Genomic DNA, 17,624 nt, shown 5'->3' with positions numbered 1-17,624 from the left:
TCAGCGTCATCACAAGATGTCGATTCAACACGGGAGGAGACAGATACCGTGTCACTCCCGAGTCGGACTGCACAGCCATTCTCGGCGGTGCAGATAGACTCTTAAGAAGCTACACCATCGTCTCTCGAGACGGACGGCTGCCGCCGCTGCCATCCCTCTGTATCCATGGATGCTGAACCCATGGATACAGAGGTCTGACTAAGGGACTTGAACATCCTTGGATTTTGGTATCTGTGAGGGATCCTGGGACCAGTCCCCTCTTGGATAATGAGAGATGGCTGCTTAGCTCAGGGAGTTGTGTTGAGATTAATGTGGTGTTTGGCAAAAACAAGTGCTGGATAAATGTAAGCTTGCTGCTCCACCTAGGATGCAAGCTCCCAGGTACAAGGAACCATGACAGCTATTTATACCAAGGTGCCTAGCATAGGATCTATCTAGTTCTAGATCCTAGGTCCTATCTGTGAGCCCCTTGTCAAGTTTGAGGTGGCCTTATTCAATGAACCATTGACCTGCATCACTTTTTCAGCTGAGGGCTCTGTGTAGCTAGAACATAACCTATAAAATGCAAATGTTCTGCCCAGAAGGGAAACCTATTTAAAAAGTGTTTAGGACCCATTAGCCAGCTGGGGCTCCACCAGGCCAGTGTAGTCTACTAGGAGAGAAAAGTTGGGGGAAGGCAAGTCCAGATAGCAGAGCCCTGCATTCCCAGAACGGGATCTGCTGACCAGAGGAGACTCCCAGACAGGATCTGCTGACCAGAGGAGACAGATCAGAGAAGGCGACAGAGGGCGGGGCTGAAAACCCTCACTCACTTTGTTCCTGACAGCTGTACTACTACTCTGTGCTTCTCAGCAAGGTCCCCTTAACACCACCCCCACCCCCCACCTCCCACCCCCGCTGCCTTTTCCCAGGCGGCCTGGTTAGGTGGCTGACTTTGAAGACTCTGCGGTTAGAGTGTGAGCTCAGCTCGCTGCCTGGACTGAGCAAACAGGAAGCAGGGCACATCCTGCGCGCAGGCCAGTGACAGGGAAGGTTCTGTGAGCGGCTCCCTCCCAGGCCGCTACAGGCCGCCAAGCCCCAGGTGTCCCCGAGGCCCTGCAGCGCCTGCGGCCGTGTTTCTCACCCAACACCTCAGGAGGCTGCGCTACTGGCGCTCATCGCGACAGCGGACACCAAAGGCCCGCTGGGTTCCCCACACCGTTGCTGGGCTCCTTCTTATGCAGCGCAACCTCAGCACTTTATACAAGCTAGGGCTTTCAGGCTGGAAAGTGCAGGCCTGCAGGGAAGCAAGCTGGGGTGCCTATCTTTTACACGTATCTACCCGGCAGGCTGAACCAATGAAGTGTGGTTTCAGCTTGGGGTAGAAGGATTTTGTCTTTCTTGAGTTCATCCTAACCCATGGATGGTCGGAGGGCATGGGGCAGGCTAGAGGGTAGGAAGGAAGAAATCACGAGAACATCTTGGGAACAGGGAAGGGCCAGCTCGGGATTTCACAAGTGCCACAGTAGAGAGCTTTAAAAAGATCTGTACCTTTTACTCCAGGATCCCCCTTCTGGAAATCCATCCTGAGGGGAAAATCGTGAATGTGAATATTTACCTTAAGGATGTGCAATGAAGAGTAAAAAATATATATACATATTAAGCCAACTTAAGTTTATCAGTAGGGGCCTGGTGAAATAATTATGGTACAGCCATACAATGAGCTGCTCTTCAGCCATTAAAATCACATGAGAAAATCTGAATGATACTATGTTCAGTGTGACAAACAGATACCAAAACAGTTTGTAAAGTGGACCTTAATTTTTTTAAATTATTAACATTAACCCATATCAATATTGGTTAATATTGGGGTGACATTAACAAATGTCATCCCAATAAATAATTTAAAAAACAAATTTAAAATACATTAAAACACTTATTTACATATAATTGGTCTACAATAAACGGCACATTATTTTAAAGTGTATGATTTGAGTTTAGACATGTATATACTCATGAAACCATCACCACAACCAAGATAGTGAACATAGTCATTACCCCCAAAAGGATCCTTGTACTCCTCCTGATCTCTCCATCCCTTCCCTATTCCCCAACCATTGATCTGCTTTCTGGGCAGTATGATTTTTGAAAACACACACACATGTAGTTAAATACACAAAAACAGAAGAAGATGTCCATTCAAACAGTATGGAAGATAACTACAGAGAATTTTTTAATTTTCTTTTTTGTATGTATCCATGTTTGCTAAATTATATACGATGAATATGGATTACTTTTTAATAAGAATAAGTCATTGGAGTTATTAAAATATCTGCCACAGATAATATACAAAGTGAACATTCTGAACTGAGCACAGCAGCATTTGAGAAATATCTGTTGAACAGGATATTTGCTGGTGGTGTGGAGTTGCCTGCAAATGCTTTTTTTTTTTTTTGGTGATGGCTGTGGTGGTGATAAATAAATGGGTGATGGCCATGAGGTTTTGACTCTAAGGTGTGACAGCTCTGGTGAAGATGACTGTAGGTGTGCTGGTGGCAATGGGGATGATAGCTGTAGGGTGATGACTGAGAAGTGAAGGCTGTAGGGTTGATTACTGTAGGAATGATTGATGGTTTTAAGGGTCAGAGCATCAGTTGTGGGTGACTGGTTGTAGTAATAATGTCTGTAATGGTAATGGCTGTGAGCATAATGGCTGTGCAGGTCATAATGGCAGTGGTAAGGCTCATAGAGGAAGGTGGCTGAAGGGTGGCTAAGGGTAGTTGTTCTAACAATGATGGCTATAGCAGTGGTGATAACTATTGTAGGGATGACAGCAAGGATGACTGATGTAAGGGTAATGGCTATAGGCATGAGGGTTGTAGGTAGTACTGCTGTAATGTCTATAAGGGTGACAGCTGTGAGGATAATGGTTGTAGGGGTGAAAGTGGCAATGATAATGACTGTAGGGGTGATGGCTGAGGATGCTGACTGCAGGAGTAGTTGTTGTAGTAATGATGGCTATAGGTGTGCTGATGGCAGTAGAGATGACTAGATGGTTGATGAATGTAGAAATGATGGCTGTAAATAAGGAGTGATGGTTGTAGGGGTGATGACAGTGGTAGTGATAGCAGTGATGACCTTGGTGATGCAAGGGCCAAGAGCATTGGTCCCATGGGCAAAGAGATGATCCAAATTCTGGTTTCTGGATTCTCATCAAAGAGATAAGAGGCCCGAGTAAGTCATATAATGTAAAATTCATTGGCCACCTCTGGAGAGATGAAGCAGAAGGACTGGTGATGATTGACATGAAGCAGCAAGGTAGGGACTTTTCTCTGCTTGTTCAACCCAAGAGCCGTCTGCATCAGAATCTCTAGAGACTGAAGCTAAGACTTCCTTCCTCCCTAGGGGCCGGCAGGGGCTGCGATTGCTGTAAGAGCAGGTCACGTGGCAGGGCTTCCTGTATGCTGCTGCCACCCGTGTCCATGGCCCTCACCCCCAAGCTGCTACTGCAGCAGTCAGAGTGGCAGCCAGAGTTTTAGTCCATGCTGTGCCCCCTGGATGGTGTTGGTGAGGCTGAGCAAGAGGCCTCCACATCTTGACACCTAGAAGAGTAGGGAAGGAGTGTCACCAGGGCAGAGGACCATGTTGCGCCGCAAGCCCTCCAACGCCAGTGAGAAGGAGCCCACTCAGAAGAAAAAGGTAAGGAGCACCTCTGGGAACTCATTTTTCCCTTCCCTTTGCTTGCATAATCCAGCCCCTCAACTCATAGAACTAGAATAGCCAAAGGCCATACATTGGGTCTGTAAGCAAGGGCTCCTGAGGGCAATGGGACAGGGACCCAAAGGTTGCTAGAATAACAAAAGTACAAAAGAGACTTCTAAAATTCTAGAAAATGGAGTTACAGAATAGACTCTTAGAAGTCTAGAGTTATAGAATTCAACTCTACAGTGATGGAAAAGAGACCTAAAATTAAGAGCTAAAATCCTAGACTAGAATTTGAGAACCACAAAATGCAATTCTCAAGCTGAATGCTTACACCATACTTAATTGTCTCTCCCTTACACCAGTCCTGCTGCCGTTTCTGCCTGAGCATGGCCTCTCAAGAGCCATCTCACTCAGAGAGTCCTTCTGGGACACCCCACTTAGAGCCATGTCCTCCCAGGACCCTACCCTTTGTCTGTAGCCAGGATTCTGCTCATTTGATTCAGTTCTGTTGTAGCTCTCCTGGTCCATTGACAATGGGGCCAACCTGAAAATAAGGCGGAGTGCCTCCAAACTTATAGTGGGATGCAGGGGACATACAGGTTCTTCCAATGTAGGGAGAAAATATTTGTGAAGAATGAAAAATGAAGCTGGTGAGATGGGGAGTAGAAGGCCTGAGGAGGAAGAATATGGTGGGAAGCTTTTAAAAGCCAGGAAGAAAAGAAGCTGTCATGGATAGCTGAGGTATTCATATTCCTGGACCAAAGGCCGATTTGGAATATCCCTTGAAGACTCTGCCAGATCTAAGTTCTTCTAGTTAGATTTGAGGATTTCTAGACTTCATTCTTTGATTTGGTTGTAGGATTCTCCCAGGCAATTGGCAAATATATCTTGCACATTCAGTAGAATCCTAGGACAATCCCAAAGCAGGCCTGAACCAGGTCCAAGAGGCCCAGGCCGAGCACCAAAACAAGGTCTGGAGCCTCCAGACCCTTGCTATGTCCCATCAGTTTCCCCTGAAGCTCAGCCCAAGTGTCCTATGAGAAGCCACCTTGTCAGGGGAGCAGCTCCTAGACCTAGACTGAGCCATCTGAGAGGCTAAGCTTCAGGTTACTGGTGTGAACATCCTGCTCCATCTCACGTTCTGGGGTGGCTGCCACTTCTGGCTATACTCTCCTCAACCCAGGTGCTTCTCTAAGTTTGCAGTGGAGGCGGTTGGGGCAAAGAAGAGACTTGTTATTTTTCTACAGGCTCTGTTACTTGTCTGTCTAAACCCTGCACAGCAGCAGACTTGCCATTGGCTGTCTCTCCTTGGCAAGCAGCCTGCTTCCCCTTGCTCTCTGCCTAAGCGGATGGGAAGCCAAAACTGCTCTAAACACTGCTGGGCCCCAAACCACAAAGGAGCTGAGCTGGAGGAAAGAGTCTGAGAAAGAGCTGACACTTTGACACCAGAACCCTGTGCCACCTCAGGCAGAGGTGTCCGGAACACAAAGAAGCCAGTAGTCTCCCTCTTCTTTCCTCACTTCCATTATTCCAATTCTGTGCTTGGCCACTAGGCCTCTGGAATTTTCCCCAAACCTCTCCCAGGAGAAGCAAGTCCCATGTGGTCCTTTAGGGGAAGGTGGTCCAGGCAAAATCAACTCCTCCCTGCCATAGCCTGGACCAGTCTCCAGAGCTACTCTCCAAGCCCCAAACCTTCAGAGTGCCCTTATAAAAGTCAAGGTATGCTTCCAGAAGGTAGAAATAGTATCTTACCTGGGCCTGGAGGTAGCATCCAGGTCCAGCACTGTGACCTTGAGCAAGTCTTTTCCCCTCAGATGGTAAAGTGACACAGTGAAGGGAAAAGCACAAAGTCAAACAAGGCCTCTCTCCTACTCCTGCCCCTCCTTCCAGGCTTGCCAAATAGAGAAAGTGCTGTGCAGGGGACAGGAAAGCAGAGTTGGAATCCTACCAAGTTCTAGCTGTAGGACCTTGGACAGTTTGTTGACTTTCTTTGGGCCTCAGTTTCCTCATCTCGAAAAGGAAGGTAGCTCCTGATCTGTCCACCTCGGGAAGTTACATGGATCACCTGGGACAATAAATGTGAGAATGCTCCGTTGAGTATGTGTATATGCTTACAAGGGGGTGCATACTGTAGACATTGGTGGGGGTGGGGAGCGCACAGAAAGTGCCTGGGTCCCCGCCCTGAAGTGGGTAAAACAAGACTTAATAGCATTAAGAACCATCACTGAGTGAGAGCTCATCAGGTACCAGACACTGTACTGTGTGCTTCACACATCTCTTAGCTCCTTGGCTCCTCATGACAACCTTGCGAGTTAGGGGCAGATATTGTCTTTATCCCCATTTTATGCTTGAGACTTGGAGACTTATCCAAGGTCACACAACTAGTAAACTGTTGAGCAGAAACGCAAGCCAAGATCTGTCAGTCTCCAGAATGTTAATCCCTTCTCCCTCTGCTTCTTGTACCCTACTGATCTCAAAAGCACTAGAAGAATCTAATAAGAATGAAAGAGTCAACCCACCATTAAGAGAGCTCTGCAGGGCAGACCCAGATGGCTGTTGATTGAAAGACCTTCCAGGCAGCAGAGCAGAGGCAGAAGCAGGTCCTCTAGGATGGTGGGGTCAAGATATGGTACCTGTTGGTCATCATGAAGGACTGGGGTGGCCCCTGAGTGGGGGATGGGGACATACCCTTTGGCAGATTTTTGCCTCTATCAAGGTCTCTCTCTGCACTCCTTTTGATCTGTTAGGGTGTAGGAGGTAGACAGAGGTTTGTCCTGGGATCTTACCCCTACTTTCCACCACACCTCAAATCTCCTACCAAGGAAAATGGAGAGGAATCTGGGCTCCCATTCTAGTGTTCAAGTGTTCCCTCCTTTTAGTCTCTCCCTGCCCTTCTCTCTCCCAATCCTAGCACACTACATCTTCCTGGCTCACTTCCTACAGAACATCTCTAGCATGACACCCTTACCAGCATGCATTTTGTATTTCCAGTGGCTCCTCATTGCCCTCAAGCTAATGCCCAAGTTTTTTGGCATGGCTGGCAAGGGCTTTCCATAGAGTTTTTGCTCTCCCACAACATGCCCTGGCATACTCACCATTCCACTGCCACACTAGAACATCCCTAACTCTCACTGTCATTTAAACTATTCCCACCCAAAAATAATAAATAATAAATAAATAAACTATTCCCAGCAATTCCTGGAGAAATCCTGGTTACCTTGCCTGGCCCAGCTCAAATGCACCTCCTCCATGAAAGCCCATGAAGCCCTCCTGAGCCCTTCCTCCTCCATACTTCCACCTGCTCTCCCTGTAGCTTCCTACAAACACAACCTGAAGTTTCATTGCACTCAATTAGTTTTTATAATGAGGGAGGCGGTGACTTTGTGAGCTCTGAGAACAGCAACCTGTACAGGCTTCCAGTCACAGACATGAGTTTGAACCCCTGCTCTTTCTTCTGTCAGCTGTGTATCTCTGCCTAGGGCACTTCATTTCCCTGAGCCTCCATCTCCTGATCTGGAAGTGGTATGTAAGATGAGGCTGTGGTGAGCTTGGAGTGCGCTGGCACACACGAAGCATTTGACAGGGTGCCAGGAACAGGGGAGGTATTTAATCTGGAGACCAGAGGGTATTAAGTATATGATTGGTATAGGAATGAGCTGAGAACGTAGTTGTAGAGACACCCGGGGAAAGCCAAATTGCTTAGGAAGCAAGGGAAGAAGATGCCAATGGGGGCACTGTGAGGTTTTGAGAGAATAATCAGGGGAGGCTTCCTATAGGGAACAGTGCCTTTAAAACTGGATTTGTAAAACCTATTTATTGAAATATAATATTTTTACAAAGAAGTACATTAATCATAAGCGTACCACGCAATGAAGTTTAATAATGAACAACACCATGAAATCTGCACCCAGATCAAGAAAAAGAGCACTTCCAACACTCTAGAAGCTTCCTTCATGCCCTAGCCAGTCATTACACACCCTCTTTCCCCAAGTCAGTGTCCTGACTTCCAATAGTATAGATTAGTTTTGCCAGGTTTTGAACTTTTTATATGAGGAAGCGTACAATATTCTCTGGTGGATGGCCCCTTCTGCTCAAAAATGTAACTGTGAGATTCATCCATATTGTTGGGGAGAGCTGTACTAAGCTCATCACTGTGTCCCAGCCCCTTGCATAATTGTGCCACTATTCATGTGGCCATTCTATATAGTTGATGAGCATGAGGGTTGTTTCCAGTTAAATTAGATTTTGAAGGAGGGGAGAAACTATGGTTGACGGAGTTAAGGGTAGAGTGTTCCAGGTGGGGAATGACCTGACTAAGAGCCTGAAGATGGGTCATAGAAGAAGCTAAACCTTACAGAAACATTTGGATATTTGCTGTGTGGTGGCTGTGTCCAGCACTCACTCCTTTCATCCACACGGCAACCCGGTAAGGTAGATGCTGTCGTCTTCATTTTACCCATGAGAAATGGAAGCCCAGAGAAGTTGAGGAACCCACCCAACTTTACACAGCTTGTCAATGACAGAACCAAGTTGTGAACTTTTGCAGGCTGACGCCAAGTGAAGAAACTGAGTTTCAGGGAGGTTAAATACGTCACTAAAGATCACACATCTCAAAGTTGAACTCAGCAACACCTGACACTAGAAAGGTAGTTCTTTCCAATAGGCCCACATATTCCTCTTAAATGTGAAAAATAATTTTCAGTACTACTGCCCTCCTGAGAAGGATCCCCAGGAAGGCCTCATCTCAAACAAAGGCCAGGCAGAAAATTTAGAGGCTCAGGATTTCAACTCATACCTGGGTGGGGTGTCACTTAAGTGATACTAAAATGCATCAGGATATTTGGGACTGCTCCTGAGGTTGGCAATAGACTGGAAAAAATGCCACTCTGGTCAGCCTCCACCCTTAGTCGCCTGAAGAACTGTGTAGCCCTTTCCATGTCCCTGGGCTGAGGATTCGCTAGCTGGGCCCAAGTCCCAGCACTACCCCCCTGGTCCTTTTCAATAGTTTCCTCCACTTTGAGCTAAATCTGGGGCAGGGGAGCCCAGAAACAAGGTCTCAGGAGCCAGAGGCCCCCCTCCCAGTCCCCAGACTTCAGGTTAATGACAGGAAAAGGAAAGAACTGCAGTTAGAGGGAGGCCTGCCAGTGAGTTTACTCTGCCCCAACAAAACTCACTTCCAGTCCCACATGGGACCTCCTGCTTGCTTTCCAGGCATGCCAGTCCCTGGGGCTTCTGGGGCGACTCTCAGCCTCCTGGTCTGAAAACCAGGCAGAGAGGTGATGGAGAGAAGGTCATGATAGACCCCACTGGCCTATAAATAGTAGTACAGCTTGTTGCCCACTCTCTCTCTGTTCCTTCTTTTCCAGGCAGTAAGAGAAGGAAGTTATCAGGGCAGCTGCATCCTAGCCATACAAGAGGAGGAAATCAATGGAAAGCAGAGGAGAGAAAGGGAAAGAAAGGGAGAAAAAGAAGAAAGAATAGTGGTGGGAAAAACCAACGAAGGAGGGTGGAAGGAGTACATGGGAATCAGAGCAGCCACCCCAGTCATGTTCCCTTACCCAGTTAAGGGCCCCTTTTCTGGCTCCCCTAAATAGCATGGAAGAGGCTTCCTGATAGAGGCTGCAGATGCCCCACCCTACAGGAGGCCCTGGTGGTTGTAGTGGCTACTTAGCTTGACTGCTGACCTAGTTTCTGGTCAGCCAGCTTGGTGCAATCTCTAGAAAGGTGTGGCCCTTACCCCTGATTACTGACTTGCCTTTGGTCAAGACTTACCAAGAGAATGGAGGTGTTCCACTGCAGTCACCAGGAGTTGGGGCCAGTTGTATGTGTGTTGGGGGGCAGGTGATATTGCCCCTGCACTGAGAGGTTGTCACTGGACACCCCTACACACTCCTTCGTAGGAAAGAGGATGTGAAACTTTCAGCTCTGTGTGGGTTTGGAGCTTTGGTTCCTCAAGCCCTTATCTCTGGTGTCTGCAGTCTATCCCACTCTATCTGTCTGGCCATCTGTGAACCCTGGTTCCTGTGTGTATCTCTGGTCTTGACTGTTGATCTTGATTCAGGCTCAGCCTCCACTTCTTGTGTTTAAAGCCTGCCCTCATTACCTGCCTGGCCCTGGTTTCTGCAGCTGTCTTGGCATGCACACACATATAGTTAAGAAAGTTTATTTCCTGAAAACAGTCTCATCAGCACAAATGATAGGTCAAGCCAAAAAGTCCGAAGACTGGCACCTGTCAATAGGAGCCATCTCATCACGTTAGTGGCTAAGGTTAAAAACTGAGGTAAAGAAAGAAAATGGCAGCTTTCTTTTGCAAAATTACTGCTATTCATTTGTGTCTCAAATCTGTGGGTACCTTTTCTGACTGCCTCTACTGTGGTTTTCCAGAAAGCCTAATGCCAGGTCTTACTGACTCCTGGGGGGAGTGTTTTGCTCTTCTCAGGACACAGATTCACCAGGCTGGGGGCCCTAATGTGTTTACTGCTATCACTGTGACAGGAGACCATGCTTGGAGCTGGCCCAGAGCATAGAGGCCTGGCTGTGGGGTTTGGGAGGGTTTGCTTTGTTACAGAAAGGCCATGCTATTGTTCATACAGAGGTATGTCTCTAGTGGGAAATATGTCTTTATTCCAACTCATTCAGTCTTTCACTTCAGGGTTCTTGGAACCAAACTTCAAGTACTGGTGGAAATGTGGGCTTAGTCTGAGGCTTAACTGAGCTCAGAGGCCTTTGAGGTCAGGAGCTTGTTCTGGGGTCAGCATTAAGGGCCATTCTCTGTTAAAAAATGGGATAAAGCCAGGTATCTCCAAGGACATCTTGGTGTTTTACCTCATTAGTCGTGGCACCTCAGTGCACATGTGGCTCTGTCCAGCCCTGGGGTATGTGCATGTGTGTTGGGAATGGAAACAGCCCCTTAATCAACCAGCCATTTTAGCACCACTGATTGCGACACCTCTGCTTCTTCCAGCTCTCACTTCAGCGCTCCAGCAGTTTCAAAGACTTTGCCAAATCCAAACCCAACTCTCCAGTGGTGAGCGAGAAGGAATTTAATCTGGATGATAATGTGAGTTTCAGAGCCTCTTTGAGGATGTATGGGGGACAGTCTGGCTGCAGGTCCTTGGCTAGGGATTAGCTGGGAGGGAAGGAGGAGGGGAAAGAGGAAATTTTAGGATTGTTGAGGCTAAGTCTCTATAAATACAGAAGGTCCACCTCTCCCACCCACCAAAATCTTGGGCCCCCAGGAACTCACCTGCACATTGTTTTCAGTTACAAATTAATTATCTACTTAATTACAAATTAATAGGGCTGAAGACAGGACTGCAGCTAAGAGGGAAGGGGATGGGATCTTCCCATCCCACCCCTCCATCCTCTGCTGGAGCCCAAAGGCATCCTTCTATTCCCAAATCTTGAACTCAAGCAGAGTCAGCAGGGTCCTTGGACCTCTTCGTTTGTTGTCACAGATTCCAGAAGATGATTCGAGTATCGCTACCACAGAGGATGCTGGGAAAAGTGGCAAAAAGCTGGGAAAGAAGTGGAGGGCCGTGATTTCCCGAACCATGAACAGGAAGATGGGCAAGATGATGGTGAAGGCCCTGTCAGAGGAGATGGTGAGGCCTGCGATCCAGGGGAGGGGTGGGGAAAGACAGGCCACCACTCTGACAAGGTGTGAGCATGGCTACCTTGACAGCCATTGCTCAGATACCATGCCTGAAGGCTCAATTAGATAGGAGAAGGAAAGTCACATGGGAGGGGAGCTCACTCAGCCATGGACATGGCAGCAAGACACCATGGTCCAGAGGGACCAGAGGTGGGGTCTAAAGAGGGATGAAAGTTGGAGTAACAGAAGCTTTCTGAGGAGGAAAGCCTGAGGAAAGTAGGCAGTTGCAAAGGAGACAAGATCACCTGAGGCAAATTCATCCACTTCAAAGTTTTGTTGGTAACTAGCTCCTGGAATTGGAAAGGTTAATTCAAAGAGGAGCCACTCTGAGAAAAAATTAGAGAAGGCTGGCTTTGGCCCAAGGAGAGAATGCATGACAGACAGATGTAGGGCAGGCTTAGCCAAACAGCTGGAGTCACACATTGAGTCTTATGTGCTCTGGTTCTTACAGGAAGCTCCAAGGCAGTGGTGTGCTGGAGTAGACTAGTGCTGGCTCATACCAGCTCAGGAAAGCAGTTAGCCAAGTTTCCAGAAATTTTGTGAGTTGGGTATGACACATAACAGTATTGAAAATTAAATTGTATCAACTTAGAATTAAATAAATTATATTTAAAATAAAGGGAATATAGTCAATCCTCAAAATTCATCACTTCCTAGTTCTTGGACTGATTTTCATTATTCTCTATGCCCCTGAGGTATTTGCATCTATAGTCCCTGTGTGGAAGAAATAGCCTATCATGATGTACTGTTCGGTCAGCAACGTCACAGTGGTAGCATGATATTGGCCATGATGGGGAGTATTTACAGCACAAGAATTGGTGACCTCTACTCATGAGGGCTTTTACTCCCAGAAAGTCAGTTGTGGAAGAGTTACCTCCACACTGAGGTTTAGTGAGGCAGGATACTCTGGAGTCTGACGAATTTGAATGGGGCCTCATGCATGGCCTTGGGAATGTTTCTCCATTACTTCTCATCTAAAAACTTGAGGCAATCAAGCACTTATCCTCAAGTGGGGACTGAATAAAATGGGCCCCAGGAACTGACAGTTGTGCTTGGCACATGGGAACATGGTCAAAAGTAGTAACTCTTCAGCATCATTATCTGCTTGACTGTGTCCCAGCAACAGCTCAGATCCAAGCTCTGGTACCAACCTTCTCTGCATGTGCATTGGCACTTTAAGCTGACAAAGCACATTCACATGGCACCACAGTTACACCTCATTCTGTGAGGTGGGCAGGGCAAGGACTTGTCAGTTCCACCTTACAAAAGAGGAAACTAAGACTCCGAGAGTGCCATGCCACCTGTAAGTGGCAGAGCTGGGGTTCCAGCCAAGGGCCAGTTCTCTGTCAAGCCCAGGCCTATTTCCTCTGCACCTGAACTGCCACATGTGCATCCCAACAAAGGCTGCTTAGTGCTTCCTGTTTCCCCAACCCTGCAGGGAGACACTCTGGAGGAGGGCTCAGCCTCCCCGACATCTCCAGACTGCAGCCTAGACAGCCCTGGCCCTGAAAAGATGGCATTGCACTTTTCTGACCAAGAGGAGCGTGAGCTCCCAGCACTCAGCCGTCAAGCATCCACTGGTGAGTAGGGTAAATAGGGGGATACTTACTGAGTCTGGAGGAAAGGACTGGGTTAGGGACATGAAGGTGATTGTCTGGGAGGTGGCTAAGAAAAATGGACGTTTATGATTTGCTGCTGGGAACTTTCCCAACCCTCTTCATGTTAAATCTTCACAACAACTTCATGGGGCCAATACTATTATTATCCCCACTTTACTGATATGAAAACTGAGGCTCAGGGAGGTTAAGTGACTTGGCCAAGGTGACCCAATCTTGAACTCAGTTATGCCATAAAGGAGCTACAACTAGCTGTCCCCAGGCCCTGGAGGGCCCTCTTGTACTAGCCAACCCCACCCTTCCAAGGACAGCTAGAGGCTACAGATGCTTAGACCTCTGACATCCAGGCTAGGGTGGGAGTATAGAGTCTCCAGATGTAAAGACTCAGCTTCTTGGACCCCAGACCTTGGATTGCTTGTCTTAGGGTACTGCTTGGCATCTTTTGGATATTCATGGGGCTAGGCGGAAGGTTCTGGCAGTCTTGCTTAAATGAGGGGCTGCAGCATCTAGGCTGCACACCTTCAGAGGCACTGCCTTTCCTCACCCCTCAGACTAGTTCCAAGTACCCTGATCTGTCTCTGGTTCCCCTGAACTCCCTGACACCCCCCTCTCCCCACTGAAAACCATTTAAAATAAACTTCATCCTACCCTTCCTTGAGAAAAAGAGCCCATCTAAATTTCTAGGTAACTAGACATTGAGTCTTATTAAGTAAAAAAAAAGAGAAGTAAAATGTTAATATAGGGTATGACTTCTTGGATAGAAGGAGCTGAAGTGGAAGTCAGGAGAGCTAGAATGTGACAGACTCAATGCTGCCAATTATAAGATGAGAGGCCTTGGGCAGGTCACTTGGCTTGTCTGGCCTTAGTATTCCTTGTCTGTTCATGGGCTGTTGGCCCAGTTGGTCTCTAGAGGCCCTCCCAATTTGCCTGTTCTTTAGGCTGAGCCATTTCTCCTGTGGTTAACTCTTCTCATTTCTAAGGCCTCAGAAGTGAAGTTGTGCTCCTACAGGGTGGCTGAGGGGATGGGTCAGAATCCCTCCTGCAGTGTGAGACTGGCCAGCACCCAGCTTTCTTCCCTAGCATGTAGCCCTGATACTTCTAGACAGGTTCCCTGCAAGACACCTGCTGGGCACAGCCCCAGCTGTCCTGAGACAAAGATGACTCTCCTCCCTGCCCTATATCCTGCAGGCAGTGAGCTCTGCAGCCCCAGCCCAGGCTCTGGCAGCTTCGGGGAGGAACCACCTGCTCCCAAGTACACAGGACCCTTCTGTGGCCGAGCCCGAGTCCACACCGACTTCACTCCCAGCCCTTATGACCATGACTCACTGAAACTACAGGTAAGATTAGCGTCCAAGCTCCACTTGAGCCTAGCAGGCTGCACGCATAAAGGGAGCTGGACTGGGCCAGAGTAGGACAGTGTCAGCAGAGGACAAGGGTCCACCCTTCGACTCTCTCCTAATCCACTCTGCTCTCCTCTCCTCCCACAGAAAGGTGATGTGATCCAGATCATTGAAAAGCCACCTGTGGGCACATGGCTGGGACTGCTCAATGGCAGGCTGGGCTCTTTCAAGTTCATCTATGTGGATGTGCTGCCCGAGGAGGCTGTGGGGCCTGCCCGCCCCAGCCGCCGACAGAGCAAGGGCAAGAGGCCCAAGCCCAAGACTCTCCATGAGCTGCTGGAGCGCATTGGCCTGGAGGTTTGAGCTTAGGCCTGCATTAGCATCTAGGATCAAGGTGGGGGGCGCCCTTGCCCCAGGGATTGTGGCCAGGTCCCATCAGTTTAGTTGGGAGGCCAGGATTGGGGGCTGGGAGGCATGGCTTGTAAACAGCCTAACTAACTGGAGGCCTGCTTCTGCCCACAGGAGCACACGTCCACTCTGTTGCTCAATGGCTACCAGACACTGGAAGACTTCAAGGAACTGCGGGAAACACACCTCAATGAGCTGAACATCACAGACCCACAGCACCGGGCCAAGCTGCTCACTGCTGCAGAGCTGCTGCTGGATTATGATAGTGAGTGGGTTTAAGAGCTGGGTGGGTGTGCCTGCTGATGGTCCACAGAGGGGAGACCTTTGCCCTAGGGCCCTGTGCAGTGAGAAGGCACTTTCCACACCTTAACTCCAGTCTCAGGCAAAGTTTGTGGGGAGAAGGGGTTTAAGGGATTATTGGACCCCATTCCCTTTGGGACCCAGGGGTAGATTTAAGGCCAGAGAAGGTAAAGCAAGTGCTCGAGGCCTAAAAGCTAGGCAATGACAGGACCAGGATTCAGGCACAGGTTTCCTGGCTCTTGGCTTAGTATTGAAGAAGTTTGCGATCCTAGGCCTGGAAAAACCACAAGAAGGGTAGACATGGTGGCAGGTGCCCAGAAGGAGAGACTCCCTATCCCCAGGGTTTCTATTCCCATGCAAGGCTCCCTGGGGCTTCTAAACCCTTCCCTCCTAAGGCCCAAAACCCCATATCCCTTCTCCCACTCTTGCCCTTGGCAGCTGGCAGCGAGGAGGCAGAAGAAGGCACGGATAGCAGCCAGGAACCAGTGGTGCACACCGTGTCAGACCCCAAGGGGGACATCCCACGCGACTCGGGCTGCTTCGAGGGTTCAGAGAGCGGGCGTGATGAGGCTGAGCTGGCGGGTACCGAGGAGCAGCTGCAGAGCCTCTCCCTGGCCGGGGCACCTTGAGCAGAGGTGGTAGTGGGCCAAGGCTTGGCCCAAACAGCACAGGCAGCAGGGAGGGGCCCCGGCTTCCCAAGGTGGCCTGGACTGGAGGACTGGCAGAGGACTGGTGTCTAGCCTGGCTCTGCTCCCCTCCCCTCCCCCCATGGCACCTAGGGCCACAGCAGCTCGCCAGAGCCCAGAAGGTTTGGCTGAAGTGGAAAATGAGCTGCTGAAGGCACATCACGCCTGCCCAGCCCCCTCTCTCCACCAGCTATTGTCAGTACTGACCACTCTGGCCACAGCAAGTGGGGCACTGAGGGGTCACCCCACTCATTTCCCTCACCATTAAGGCCTCCAAATCCTCCTCACCCCCAGAGCACCTTTCCCTGTAGCACTACTCCTGAAAAGGGGGTGAAGTGTTTCAGGTCAGTCTCAGGATCCTAGGGAAGCTGGCCATTTAAAAAGATTCTAATCAATAATGGGTTAATCCTGATTGTTCTCAATAGGTTTGAAGAAAGCCACATGTATCCTTCCTACTTTTCTTCTCCTTAACTTTCTGGGAGATTTAGCCACTAAATCACTAGGGGACTTGAATCAAGTGCCTCCCCCAATTTGGGTCTAGAAATGGCCGAGATTAGAATGGATAGACCCTGAGGGCCTTGCCAACTCTAACATTCTCTGACATTAAATGTCTGCTCTCCTCTTATCTGTGGCCCAGGATACCAGTGGAATTTACTGAAGGGGCTGGAGGGGCCTTGGGCTTCTAAATGAAATGTCTCCTCCTGCTCATCAGTTCTTTAACTCTGCACATAACTCAGGCCAAGCTGCAACTTCCTCCAGCTTAAGATAATGCCCATACCTCATACAATGTGCGTCCTTCCTTTCTACTCTTGGCCCCCTCAAATGACACTTCCCTCGAAGCTGATGGTAGATGGTCAGACCTGGCTTCCAAGAACAGAATGACCCCTTGAAAGCCAGATGCAGATCTGGTCCAGGCTTGGCCTCTTGTGTGGGTCCTTACAAGCAAGGAAAGCACAAACTTGACATTAAGCAATCCATTACCCCAACCTTGCTTTGCTAAAGGTTTTGATGTACCCTGAGCTCTAGAAGGGGAGGGATAGCATCTATTGGTGGGGGCCTCCCTTGACTCTAGTACCGAATCTGTGCCCTCAATTCCAGAGTAACACTTCCCTGGGGCCCAACTGGATCAGGGACAAACAGTACCTACTATATCTAGGACTGCCGGCTTAATGGACACACTTCTGGACCTACTGCCAGGAACTTTGGTAAAGCTAGCTGGGGGGAAGTGTTTAGTATAAATATAAAGTTGGTGGAGGGAGAGAGGTTTGTAGCAATAAACGTAAGTAGGATGAAATTACCATCTCCAAATATCTTTCTTATGAAAAGTGGGTTGGGGGGGACCGACCAGTCTCCTTCAAAGCTGGACTCAGCAAAATGTCCTCCATTGTCCTTTCAGGACCATCTGTCCTTTCCCTAAAGATGCTCTTTGACCCTGATGACCTAAAGCTCCAGTTTGAAGCCCTCGCTGGCTCTGTCCTTCCCACTAACCAGCCACCACCAGAGCTCAGGCTCCTGGGTCCACAGGCCTTGCTGGGGTGTAAGAGTTGGGAGTAGTTATTTCTCTCTTCCAAGAACTATTCACTTAAAAGAGCCTTGAAAACCTCTATCCCAGTGAGGAAGGGCCTGAACTGAGGGTTGTCCAGTGTCCAAGAAGAGAACTTTGGATTCAGCTGGATCTTTCCTCTGAGGCCACCTCTTCTTGGGCCCAACCTGTGCTCACTGAAGCTATACCATCTCTCAGAAGATAGGATAGAGACTAAAAACCCTGGCTTCTTTTATTTCTGCCAGCACTAACTGCATGAGGGAGGGCAAACTGGAGTGAGAGCAGCCAGCAGGGTGAAGACAAGGCCACTCTGCTTTCAGGCTTTGTTCTCAGTTACACTTGTTCTGCTGCCATTAGTGGCTGTGAGTCTCAGGAACTATAAGCATTATCCTC

At 48.8% G+C, this 17,624-nt stretch overlaps 1 protein-coding gene across 1 annotated transcript; it reads left to right on the top strand.

Annotated features, from left to right (window-relative positions):
- Positions 1–3,443: 3,443 nt before the first annotated feature.
- On the top strand, positions 3,444–16,982 carry SASH3 (SAM and SH3 domain containing 3). The gene is made up of 8 exons (XM_090264826.1): positions 3,444–3,678; positions 10,649–10,744; positions 11,142–11,288; positions 12,777–12,918; positions 14,143–14,291; positions 14,442–14,651; positions 14,817–14,967; positions 15,441–16,982. The coding sequence occupies exons 1-8, from the start codon at positions 3,622–3,624 to the stop codon at positions 15,629–15,631; spliced, it is 1,143 nt and encodes a 380-aa protein (XP_090120952.1). The 5' UTR covers positions 3,444–3,621; the 3' UTR covers positions 15,632–16,982.
- The last annotated feature ends 642 nt before the right edge of the window (positions 16,983–17,624 follow it).

The sequence above is a fragment of the Furipterus horrens genome, unplaced genomic scaffold (genome assembly GCF_987537825.1).
Source record: "Furipterus horrens unplaced genomic scaffold, mFurHor1.1.pri manual_scaffold_17, whole genome shotgun sequence".
NCBI lineage: Eukaryota > Metazoa > Chordata > Mammalia > Chiroptera > Furipteridae > Furipterus > Furipterus horrens.
Note: the sequence above shows the minus strand (reverse complement) of the source record. Positions and strands in the feature narration are given on the sequence as shown.

Bases quoted from the DNA above. Each gene is read 5' to 3' on its own strand.
- SASH3 (XM_090264826.1), top strand. From the start codon at position 3,622: ATGTTGCGCCGCAAGCCCTCCAACGCCAGTGAGAAGGAGCCCACTCAG. The intron at 3,679-10,648 runs GTAAGGAGCACC...TGCTTCTTCCAG, and splicing joins AGCCCACTCAGAAGAAAAAG to CTCTCACTTCAGCGCTCCAG. The intron at 11,289-12,776 runs GTGAGGCCTGCG...CCAACCCTGCAG, and splicing joins AGGCCCTGTCAGAGGAGATG to GGAGACACTCTGGAGGAGGG.